Below are 13,118 nucleotides of genomic sequence, written 5' to 3'. Positions count from 1 at the left end.
TTAAAAAAACAATACTGAACATGTTTTCAGAATACATCAAGTCAACACTTTCTTGTAAATATGCATTTCATTTTTATTTTTATTATTGTTTTAATGAGTTACAAGTGTAAGACAGAAGACAGTCCAGAAACTTTGGTACTTCTATAACTGTATTGGAATGTTCCCTAGTGTTTTATAAACTAGATTGTTCTTGTTAATACCAATCATTAATTGTATATGCTCATATACAGTACAGATTTGTACAATGAACCATGCACAAATTCACAGATCAAATAACAATACATTCTTTTGATGCTTTCAAAGAATAAATAAAATGAATCACATTATTTACAAACCCATCTAATGCCGTTACATCAATGTCTCTGTAAGCCATCTGACTTTCCTTTTTTTAGATAGCTGAGTTGGTTGCCACAGAATTTTTTGAACAAGGAGATAAAGAGAGAAGAGAGCTGAATATAGAGCCAATTGTAAGTGTTCTATAAATTCCCTTGTTTTTTAGATTTTTAAATTACTATAATTTCTTCAGATTTAAGAAGAGTAGAATATGGTTTAAAAATCCACCTTTTAATGTGCATTTGAGAAACATGACTAGATGCACCTGTATTTTAAAAGCTCAAGAAGTTTATCTGCAGTTTCCATGAAACATGAAATCCTTCTCATACATACAAAAGAAAAGTTACAATGAAGAGGATGGCATCCAGCCCATTGGTTATTGAATAATCCTTTAAAAGGCTTTGCACTGAGACATTTCAGTAAATCTTCCTTTTCTTCCAGGATCTAATGAACAGAGAGAAGAGAGATAAAATTCCAAGCATGCAGGTGGCATTTATTGATGCAATCTGCATACAGTTATATGAGGTATGTATGAAGATTATAGTACTTGACTGTTATGTATAGGTTTTACTGTGTGCTTTCTTCCTAACATTCATCAAGACATTCACATTTTTATTTTTTATGGATGTGTTATTTTTATATTTCTGACAAACACATAGATAATATCTGTTTTGTATAAACTAGGTTAAAAATGTTCAATTGGCATTTCAGTGTCAGTAATACATTTGTGTGGAGAGATTACATTAACAGTGATGATAACCCCTAGTTTGCTACATTATTTGTGTCTTTATTCTATTGCTGATATAGTTTTACACTTCTGAAGTAGGCAAAACAGCCTCTGTACTGGAACAGTCAGGGGAACAGCATTAGCTGCATGTAAAATTGAGATGGCAGCTCTGCGCTCGTGGATTGCTGCTATAGGATTGAGCTTCAGTGTTATGGTGACAGCTGTTCAGCAATTGATCTCAAAAGTCAATTTGGTCTCAGGTGACCATAGGGAGCAGAAAGGATTACTGAACAGTCACACGACAAGGCTGGTGAATGTGGAATGTGAGGTGACCAAGCTGAAGGGCTGTGAAATGAGGTCTTGCTCAGAATATAATGATTCCGTTGGATTCTTGAATTTCGTGAACCCTATATTCCAAGCTTGGTCAGGCAGGATGTGGGCATGGAGAAATGAGACAGATTATATGAAGATCACTCATTTGGACACTAACAGACGCTGAAAAGCAATTGCTTTGCACTGATAAATGGTCCATTGTGTGCTGTGCCTCTACAACTACAAACAATTACTTTCGAAAGCAAATGTGCAAATCTAATCTTTTGCACATCTGAGGCGTTTATTTTTTGCTAAATTTTTGCAAGGACTTCAGCCCAGCCACTGCACAACAGATATGTGGAGTGAGAGACAGTAAGTGAAGTGGGTATCTAGTTGCTGCCTGTGTGCTCAAACTTTTCCATGTTCTCTGCTAGTATCTGTTTACCACACATCTTCCCGGCACAGGAAGCAGAGCAGCTCATTGGCTCAGTTATTATGTTTGTTGTTCATTACACTGTTGTTAAATTAGGTACATTGTTGAGGCCGATATACTGACTTCTCTCAAATTCAAAAATGCCCAGGTCCGCACAATAGAAGGCAACATCTTTTGGATGAAATACTAGAACGCAGGCCTGGTTGTAAAGTCACATCCCATGGCACTGTTCAGAAGGGTGAGAGTATTAGGATCAGTGTCATATTTAAATTCCACTCTGGGTGGTATTCTTAAAGTCACCTTTTAAATGAGGTGGTTGAATTTCACACGCAAACTGTGGAGTGTGGCAGGTGGTTCATAATGGTGGGTGCTTTACTTCCCTGGTCGCTGAAGTGAAAAAACTTTGAGGTTCTTTGCAATGAAAAGCACTCTGTAAATGTACAGTGTGGCATTATTACATGTATTAAAAGATATCACGGATAATTCTGAATGCTTGAAAAAAACATCTCACACAGTTTAATACATAAACCATTTAATCTGGGGTTACAAGACAAACAAATATAACAAGAAATATAAAAATGAGGTTTGTACACAGTACAGCCCAAACCTTATATTATAAGTTATAACTAATAGCTGTAATTCAAAGGACAGGCTGTATTTTATTATTAATAATCCTGCTCTTGGTTTCTGATTTTCCTTTTGAAGGTCATTTTGTTTCTACTGTTACTACAGAAAATTCAATAATCTTTTTTTTTTCTCTTTCTGGTGCCTTGCAGACACTTGCTTTGATGTCAGAGAACTTCTTGCCCTTACTCGAAGGCTGTAAGAAGAATCGACAGAATTGGAAACTCTTGGCAGAACAGGGTGAGAAAGAGATCAATGGAGCATCATAGCACTTTGGATATTTAACTGAAACACCACTCTGATCCATGATCCCTTTCAGGGTCTTTTAAAGACAGTTTTAGTTTTGCAGTAGAAGAAGATTAGGACTTTCACATTTTTAAGCTATATTTATTATTGTTTTTTGCACAAAGTTTTTTCTGAACATCTTGGTGTATCCAATACACTCAAACCTTTATTGGAAATATGAAATACAGAAAATAAAGACTTTCCTGCATCAAAATGACCAATTAGGTCAATTTTAGCTGACAATTGGACTTTTCTTTGCCTGTGAATTCTTAACTATGTAGACTGAAGGTTTTAACTCTTGAAAACACCATTAAAGCCAATATAGAATCCCCAGAATGAAGAGAGATTAAAGTCTTCTTAGTTGTATTTTATGTTTGCATCGGTAAATATTTATTGAAGTATACTTTTCTAAAGTTATTCAGGTTTAGCTTAGTGTTACTGTCTTTATAAAAATGGAGATTTTCTGGTCTATTATATAATAGTAACTGACTGTTAGCTGTTTATGTATTGCTTGTAGATCACAAATACACTCTTTATAACTCCTCATACATAGACACTTATATGGTTCCTTTGTAAAATAATTGATATAAAATGTATCCTCCTTAGGTTATGATTGATATAAAGACAACCCTGCTCCATTTCAGTGTATTAATATAACATTTTCAGTTTCACCATTTGCTTAAACTAACTCAGGCCCCTGTTAATTGTGTTATTGGTCTAACATGAGGGATGGGGAGCTTTATTATTAAATGTGATACTGTATCTTTCAGTAAATTGCCTATTTTTAATGTACTTTTTTCCATCGTAAACCTACCATCCTCTCACATAACTTTTATTTAATGAAATTGCCAAAGAGACACATCTTTTATAATCTTCCAGTTATGCTCCTTTTCCAAAGTACTACAATTATTAACCATGACACTTATGGAAATATTTTATTATTAAGTATAATTTAATGTAAACTCCTTAACTCCGAACTGATTGTCTTTCAAATGATGGGAAACAAAAGTTTTAAGCCTTGAATGTACATACATTCAGATCTCCCTTCTTTTCTTTTTAAATTAAATTTGAACATTACAGTTATGTTATTTTTATTACACACCCACACTATTTTTGAAATCATCAATTGTTTACCAACACAGCTGTATGGAATCAGTCCTTGTTCTTCACGGGGAGAAGGAGGATCCATTTATAGACACCCCTCTGACACACCTAACGATCAGAGCTATTTGTCATTTGATGCACTGCAAGGTTCTATGAGCCTTAAAGTCATTAGAGCAGACTAAAGGAACAATGTGTTTCTCACACCAATCACTGCAAGCCTGCAGATGCCTGGAAGATTAATGCAATGGAGCCACAGCTGTCCTAAATGTCTAGCTGGGAAAACCCTATGTTCCAGTTCTGGCTCTTGAAGACCTCAGCCAGTGGAACTCAGCCAGCTGTCTGTCACTTCCTGGCCACAGTTGGCGAATGGCATGACCACAGCTGTACCCCAAGTCATTTACACCACACCTCGGAAAGGCTTAACTCTTTTAAACAAGTAACCTAAGAAAAACACTTCTGTTTAAAAGGCCATGTGGTATTGTAGACCTTTCTGCACATGAATGAGAAAATTTCAATGCAATTGATTTACATTACAAGCCAAAGACTATAAATACAGTATGTGATTGAAGCGTGTTAAAAAGTAGATGTAGGCACATACTAGGTATACAGTTTCTTTTCACTTGATTTGTTGTCACATAATCACTGGTTTCTGAAAACAATCCAGGGAATATAGTGGTTAAGTGTACATCTCTAAAAATTATACAACGGTTTCTTGTCAATTACATTTTTACATAAACCTACAAAGGTTTATGATTTACATCATTTTCATAAGATGTTGTCCTGCCCGTCAAGACTTTGACAGAAATAAAAAGGCCATTGTGAATAAGTATAGTTTAGTAAGTTGTTTTAGCATTTTATCCAGGTGAGTTCACTTTGTTAGAGATCACATGGACAGACTTTTACATGTACAGTATGTTGTGGGCTTTGCAAACATTTTTTTGTTTTGTTTTCTGCTTTTATTTATAGACTGTTAAATGACAGCGTTACTATTAACAAGTAATAGGTTTATTCCATGCTGAAAAAAAGAAGAAAGAGAACACAACGTTTTGGCCGTGGAGCCTTCTTCAGGTGTTACTATTAACATGCTACTTTAAAATATGAACAGTTCTAAAAATATTACCTACCCCTTACTCCAGAGTTAGGGTAAGGGATATGGTGTAGGCTACGGTCAGATTTATAGTTTTGTTTCTAAAATCCAATTGATCTAAAGTAGAGGTAGGCTATTGTCACATGTATGTCCTTTGCAATATCTGGGGACTACTTTAACAGATGGCATCTTATAGGATTATGTGTCCTGTCAGAACCAATGGCCTGAACAGGGGAAACAGCACACTCTGGCTGTATTTGTTGTCCTCTCTGTCAGGCGAGCAGTTAAGTTAAACTGTAAACTGAGTAAGATACAAAAACATTCTGTCCAAATCTCTGTTCCTTGTCTTTTTTTCTGGCTACATTCAACCAAAACAAAGTATAATCATGAGAATATGAGTTGCTTGCTTAGGTTCCAGCATTCAAGGCATGACCAAAATCAGCTGTTTCTCTTTCTGTTACATAACCCTGTTTCCTTAGGTCAAACTGTGACATAGTCACTAAGCTTTTGGGGAAACCTTGTCCTCTGGGCTTGGTTCAAGCCCCTCAATTTCAGGGTTTCTGGATTGAGGTACCTATTGTCAATCAGTAATCCACTTCTTGCCTCTCTATTAATAATATATATTTGATTTATACAACATTTAGAAATGTCATTTGTAAAACCTGATCTAAATCCTAACAAATCTTAAAATAAACTCCTAAAAATACATATGGGACATTATAGGTGTTTTATTTTACTGTTCATTTTGAACTGTTTTTAATCTCGTCCTATACCTAATTTAACCTATCACGTTCTGTCTATCTCAATTCTGGTGAAGAGTGGAGTTAGTGCTTTATGGTCACCTGAGGGGTTAAAAAGCACAAAACAGTTCCAAATTTAAAAGGCCAAGGCCAAAAAAGACAAAATACATATCAGGCTGTCACCACTCACTTGAGAAAGATCCCAGGTTAGAGATGGCTTGAGCTGACAGTAAGTCACCTAAAAACTATATATGTGGCCTTATCTTTTCATAGACTGCAACACAATATTTTTGTATGCATTCATCTATTTGTAGCAACATAATAAGATGTAATAAGAAAAGTTCTAAACCTGGATAACACCTCAATTTACTTTTGTTGGGGTCTTTCATTGACACAGTACTTCGACTCAAACGTAACAGCCCCTTTTTAATATATCTTAAGAATTGTAAATGAGGGAATGTAAAAAAGGAGTTAATGTCAAGCAGCATGTAGCCTATGTAAGTGACAAGACTGTTCCATATATTAATAACAGGAAAATAATTTAAAATGGGAACATGTTTTGGGGATTTAAACTGTATCCACCCATAGAACTTGTCATACTGTAGTAACGAAGCCTTGTATGAGTATTTCTTAAAGAAGGCTATACATTTTCTGTTAAATGTTGTTGTAATACGTCTCATGCTTATTTTTGTCACATAAAATGAATAGTTTATATTTTAGATTATTTAAACTCTAGAAAATACTTTCACTAGCACAATATTTATTTTTGAACTAATCAGCACCTTTTATATTTTAATATTATAGAGTAATATAATGGTCAAAAGGCCACTTGTTATGGTCCACATTTCTTGTGCGAGGGAAAATATTCTTATTGCCTTGTAGCTAGAAGTTTTGACTGATGTATTCTTGAACTATATCTGTATAAAAGTCTTAACTACTTTCATGTAATACAATTGTGTTTTGTTGTAGTGTGTTTATTGATTTAGAGCTATGAAAATTGTATTTCTTTGAATTCCTTTGCATTCTGTTAAAAAGCTTTGTATTGTAATACTGTACCTACTGTTAACACTTTCTAAAAAGAAGCATTGTGTATGAATAAATAGTACACATTAGTAAAAAGTGCTTTTCCTACAGTAAATGATGGTCCTTGTACGTTTTTATTATTATCATGTTAATATTTTAGTTGTGGAAAAAGTTAAAAAATAAGAGCCAAGCAAAACACTAGAAACACTTCCATCACAAATCATTTTTAGTGCAATATAAGTGCAATATTACAACATGTAAAGGACATGAGAGATAAAGTAATTTGCACTCAGTATCCTTGTTTGTACTTCAAATACGAGTCCAGAATTAATATGTATAAGATAATAAATATGAAAAACATTTTTAGCTGTTTGGAAACAAAATATTTGTTTTTGTATGCCGTTTAATTCAATCTTTAATTTTTTTAAAACAACTTTTGAAACAAACTCAACAATTAATTTTAGTGGATGGTTTTACTATCCTGTAGTGAGTGTGAATTTGTTTTTTTTCTTCTTTCACAAAGTGCTTCTATATTTCTTCCAAATAATTTTTCATATGGCTAGAATCACTCCTTGCGATCCCTCGAATCACCATGTAAAAATTACATTTAGGTCTGAAACACCACTTTATCAATTCTTTGTAATTTGCTGCCTTTCCTAGCAAAAATATCAGGGACAAAACTGGAAATGTGGTTCCACCTGCTGGACAATTTGAGACAATGTACAGCCCTTGGCATTCATTGGTTTCCACATATCTGCAAGTTATACTGACTGAGCTTCCACAAACATTTGACAAATTGCACTTGGGATGTATTTACAGACTACATGTAAAACAACTTGATAAATCCTAAGACTGTATTTTCATAAAAAATAACCAGTGGAGACTGTGTTACTAAACTTAAGTTTGAGTTGCAGTTATATAATAAGCGTTTAATAAATTGTGTTTAAAAAAAAATCTAAATAGTGCATTGTAAATCTTGAGCTTAACTTTCAATTTCAAATGTTCCTTAAACTGACCTGTAAGCTTTTTGTTTGCTTTTTTATTGGTTTTCCAACTCGATCAACTTCATGATCAGAACACAGGAGTATCTACATAAACACTGAGAACTTTTTCAAGCTTAGCTTCCTCCAGCTCTGATTTGGCCATGCAGTAGTTGGTGTTCCTATACTGTACATACACTATACAAACAGTGCTTTGTAATGGTATTCAGACCCTCATACAGTTTTCCTATTTTATTTTATACACAACCTATTTCATGCACTCAGCAAAAAAACAAAAAGAAGTGAACAGATATTTAACATGAAACAAAAATATAAATTTACTAAATTGTGTAAGCAAATATTTTACTGGGGTAAACCAAATTAATTCAGGTGCACAAAATGAATATTAATAAGCAACCTAACTAGTTGAGTGGCCTCTGTCTGTTATAATATAATAGTGGTTCACATGATTTAAGAAAAAGTACAACTCTATACAGTTTCTCAGTCAGCTAGTAAATTTCAAGCAGAAGTTTCAACTATGAAGATCTACAGTAGGTACTTTGAAAATAATTCAGGGTTAAATCTGTTGAGAATATACAGTATTAAATCACATCTGTGGGCACAGTTCTCTTTTTTAGTAAGAGACGAAACATCCTAGTTAAAGGTCTATGGACAATATCCTCCATGTTCTTGAATACAAATGGGGAAATATAACAACATGCTGATAGTATTAAGCTGCCTTAGCCCATCACAGAATCAATTTCAATTATACTAAAACTACCCAGTACTGACAGAGATCATTCCATAACATGGAGCATGCTGTTGATGTCTTCTACTTTAAAAACCTATGTTAAATATTTCTTGAATTTGAGAGACTACAGATTCAACGGTGAGTTACTGTATGTGACAGCAAAAGCACTGCTTGAAGACAACCAGAAACGGCTACTCATGAGAAACTCTGTGTGGAGGACATAAACTGTTTTCTTGGCCTTACATTTTAAGATACGTTTATGAATATAACCCCTGGGAGTAGTGATTCTAAAAACAATTGTAAATATATTGCAAAAAGCAACATAGCTGCTCCTAGGTGGTCTCACAAGCATAACAAAAATGCAGATCCTTTATCAAATGCACATATTCTAATATAGAATTTCTACATAAACCTTAACTAACTCTGTGAACTAACGCTGACAGCACATGCTTGTCATCCCTACATTCTTACAGGCATTTTGAATGCATATTCTTAGATGATATCACATTTGTAAAATCATACATCAACCTTATTCATCAGGAGTTGCCTAAGGTCAAAGACCTGTACTCTTAGTTGTGAATAAAATCACAGTACAAGTACAAACAAGGGACTTCAGCAAAAATCCTGAATAAAGTTGCCTGTCACCATGTCAACATTATGTTTAGAGTTTCACAGACAACACATTGGAAGTGAGAAAAACTTCAATGGTCTTGCAACAGATGGTTGCTATGTAATACTATGTATTGTAATATGTGGAAAAAACATTCTGGCACAGATATAGCTTCACAAGTTGAATCCAAAAACTGTGAACATGAAATCAGTTTCGCATTCACTGCAGCTGTCTGCATGCAAATCAATGAACCAATTTAACAGTGCATCTTACAGAACCAGATCATACTATATAATTCATAGTCTGGAATATTGAAAATCTCAGCATATTTATTTCCACTCTGGTCCCTAGGGTGCACAAGTAAATGAGTTCCATATCCATAAGTTCTGTGGCAATCAAAAGTACTCACATGGGCTCAGAGGAATGAGGAGATGGAATCTTTAGTTTAAAGTGGAACAAGAAACAAAATCTTTTATTTAGCAATAATAAAATCCTAATTTGTAATGACGAGCTCATTTCCCAGCTTGTTATTACAAATCACATCATTATAGCATGACAGGGAGAGCAGACTCCCTTCCATGTTCACGTCAAGAACAGCGTATCCTGGCTCTCACTCCTCTACACCCAAGCATGGTCAGTCTGAGAGACTTCTTGCCAGTACAAACTATAGTCTCGAGAGTCTCAAGCAGTTAGTAAGCACACACCCAGCCTTAATCGGAAAAAAAGATATGCGGAAATGGTGGTGACGAGGACAGAAGAACATTTAAAACAGTTGACTCACAGGCTGGGTTCACAGAGCCTGCAGTCCCATCTCCCCTCCCCAGAGCACCGTGGCCATGGCAATATTTGGTACAAACCAAAACCAATATTCGGACTAAACCAAAACTTAAACCAAAAAAATGGATTTCGGCTTCATCAGCCCACTTAGCACCCTGCAGGTACAAACATCAAATTAACTAACCTGGTGCTTACAAGCGTGCAGCGGTTAGGCTGCTTCTGACCAGACCATGACTATGAATTAATTGGCCAGGCAGCGTACAGACAATGTGCAGTTTGTTGTAGTAAATAGGTCTTTTGGCAGATGGCACTGTTGGAAATAAAATCACACTATCCAACCCTGTTATTTTTTGTCATGTACAATCAGTGAAAAGATTCAGTTGAGAAATGTGTCCTGAAACTTGTCAATCAATTTTTCAGCCTACAAGTCACAGACTAAAAGCTACAATACTTTGCTGATGAATTGTATTACAAATTGCACTGTTACTAACTTCACAGTTGGACAGATTTTACAGTGAATGTGATTATACGCAAAACAGCAGAGGTATGTTTTCAGAAATACAATTCACAGTGATTGTTCACAATGAAGGAATACCCACATTTGACTGAACTACAGTATATGGGGAAAAAGCTTGTTGACTTATTGCATAAAGTCAAGCATTTAAGAGTCTTAATGAAAAACATTTAACTAAAATGGGTCTTCTCCTGAAGCCCTGAATCTTCCTGTTGATTATATATTTGATTTTGGATTTTTGGCCAGTCGCCCTGATCCCCTTTGGGTTTATACGGCTGCCAGCTGGAGTTCGACGCACCAGATGAAGCATTACATCACACAGATTGCAGGATGTTTGGTGTATTGTACAGCTGTGTAAACATGTGCACTTCTAGTAAAAAATGAGGGGACAGCATACTGAAATATATCAGTGTAACGCCTCTACTTCTCTAAACAAAGGCCAGAAGTCTACTAATTTATCAATAGTATATGTTTAATAATAAATAAGTTAACGTTAACATTTATTTTGCTTCTGTCTTTTTCTAAACAATATACTCTACATATTTTGAAAAGGTCATACAGTCACACGCTCCCAAAAATATATATGTAAAGGAACTAAAATATTGTATTTCTCCTGCAGAATACATTTATCTGATTTAGTGAGAGAAAATTGTAATCACCAACTGTTTTTTGTAGGGAGATGTACTGTAGGAAGTGCCTTGCACAAATATTCAGATCCCTCCTATGATGTCCCATTTTGTGAAATTACAGAATAATGCACACCAAACTTAATAGTGAAGTAACTGAGATTTAACATAGACAGAGCACACAAATGGCAAAAGTGTTCATTTAAAAAAAAGAGATATAACTTATTTTGAAGAAGTGACTAATGACGAGGATTTACAGTACAGTACCTGTGGATTCCTCGGTGTACCCATTTATATAAACTAGTAAATAAGTAAAAATAACCCATAAATTGCTTGGATATATTAGTGACAAATTTGGAATTGTAGTCAGTGGGATTTATGTTACAACTGAACTTTTGCAATTGCATTTGTAAAAAAGCATTTAGTAGACTGTGTACAGTTTGTTTTGCCACAGTATAAAATGAACACTGATCCCTTGGAAATAGTTCAAAAAAGGGAATAAACATTAATTCCAGGACTTGTTGTAAACATGGAGGTTAAAGAAATAGAATTTCTTGAACCGAGATGAGCCCAAAGGCTCTTTATAGAAGTGCAGTATATAAATTCTTGACAGATTTTGACAAAATCAACGTGGAGGAGTACATCAGAAAAACATAAGGAACCAAAGATACACCTGGTAGTTAAGAGAGAAGGCTTTTAGAGGTAAAAACAGGAGGCAACACTTTATGCAAAGTATTTCAGAGTGGGAAACAAACTGCCCAGCCATAGTGCTAAACAAGGATTCGGTGGAATCCTTCAAAAACTGTCTGGTTATGATGCCTGGTTCAAAACGCAAATTTCAACAAAATGAGCAACATGGGTTGAATTGCCTCCTCTCATTCATGATCTTTCTGATGTTCTTAATAACAATTACATATTTGTTAGATCACACGACTGGGTACATACGGTAGGCTTAAGTGTCTTTTGTCCTGGCAAAACAACTCCAAGTCTTCATGGTACCACTTCCATGTTTTATGTAGACGCCAATGATCTTTTACCTGTTTTTTTCAAACATGTATTTGTAAGATTCCTTGGATATCTTGGATTCCTTTGAGACATATTAAATAGAATTTAATTTGGCATCAGGCAGGAATTTCTAATGAAAGATGTAGCCATGGACTTTAAAACTATCGTTCTGTCCCTCCTTTTAGTTTTCAATCTCTTTCTGCTTCAGCTGTTTTTCTTGTCCTGCTTGCAGCTTTTTGTACTGTATTTGTTGTTGATTGTGCTCTGCAATGCCTGATACTAAACACTGATGTGCCTGAAAACACTTAGCTGTCAGCTATTATTACACACACATAGTCATCATATTCTCTCTTTTCTTTTGCCATGGTAGCTGCCTCCCCCAGTCACCCTTCTTTTTTACAGACTTTTTATTTAAAAACTACAATAGTAACTGATAATCAAGCCTGCATCTCTCTTGTATTAATTAGTTCTGGAAGTTTCTTCAGTCTTAACCCTGAGACTCAACCGTACACACCAGTAGAAGTGGTAATTGAAGTAAAACAGAAATGTCTGTTCTAATATTTTATTCTCAAATAGATAAACCAATGTTTGAATCTTTCAATTTTAGTTAAAGTAATATTACCCCAAAATTTTAGATATAAACCCAAATATCTTTAACAAAATTCTTACTTTATATAGTGTAGCAGACTCCTCAGGTAAAAGATTTGGTCTACTGTATGTTGCGTTGATACTGTATGTTGTGTTCTGCACCCTGTGAGAAAGGATTCTTTTAATCATTTCTGTATAGTGAAAGAAAGTCAGTGTTTCTCGGAAACAGCACTTATTCATCTAGAATGAAACCTAGAAAGCAAAGCTCTTTGATTAAGTGTATGGCTCTAAGTTAATAAATATCTATAAGTGAGGTCCTAGCATGCTTACTGTACTAAAAATAGAACCCTTGAACCACAGTAAGTGTTCTTTGTGTAAAGATTGGAACATATAAAATTAACGAAGTTATTGCGGGGTCCCTATCTGGTGTTCAAAATCTGCTTCTAAAGTGGACAGCTGTTAATATTTCTGTTCTACATAGGTGCACTCTTTCAGGACTCTTTGTGCAGTGTTCGGTGGACCACAGACCTCTGTGTCAGGGGCACAACAGTTTCGCTGTATGTGGAAGGAAAATAACTCCTCCCAAGTGAACTGGGAGC

The 13,118-nt window shown here is 34.9% G+C and overlaps 1 protein-coding gene across 6 annotated transcripts in view; it reads left to right on the top strand.

Moving 5' to 3' along the window:
* Window positions 1-6,850, top strand: part of LOC102682301 (cGMP-specific 3',5'-cyclic phosphodiesterase) — a 65,504-nt gene extending 58,654 nt beyond the window's left edge. For all 6 annotated transcript variants that reach the window (XM_015345953.2, XM_069191991.1, XM_015345952.2 and 3 more), the window contains 3 exons: window positions 393-467; window positions 775-858; window positions 2,582-6,850. In XM_015345953.2, the coding sequence (XP_015201439.2) occupies window positions 393-467; window positions 775-858; window positions 2,582-2,698 (276 nt within the window). In that variant the 3' untranslated portion in view covers window positions 2,699-6,850. The remainder of the gene's footprint in view (window positions 1-392; window positions 468-774; window positions 859-2,581) is intronic.
* Window positions 6,851-13,118: the final 6,268 nt, after the last annotated feature.

This window comes from Lepisosteus oculatus, chromosome 1, assembly GCF_040954835.1.
Source record: "Lepisosteus oculatus isolate fLepOcu1 chromosome 1, fLepOcu1.hap2, whole genome shotgun sequence".
In the NCBI taxonomy this organism is placed as follows: domain Eukaryota; kingdom Metazoa; phylum Chordata; class Actinopteri; order Semionotiformes; family Lepisosteidae; genus Lepisosteus; species Lepisosteus oculatus.
Note: the sequence above shows the minus strand (reverse complement) of the source record. Positions and strands in the feature narration are given on the sequence as shown.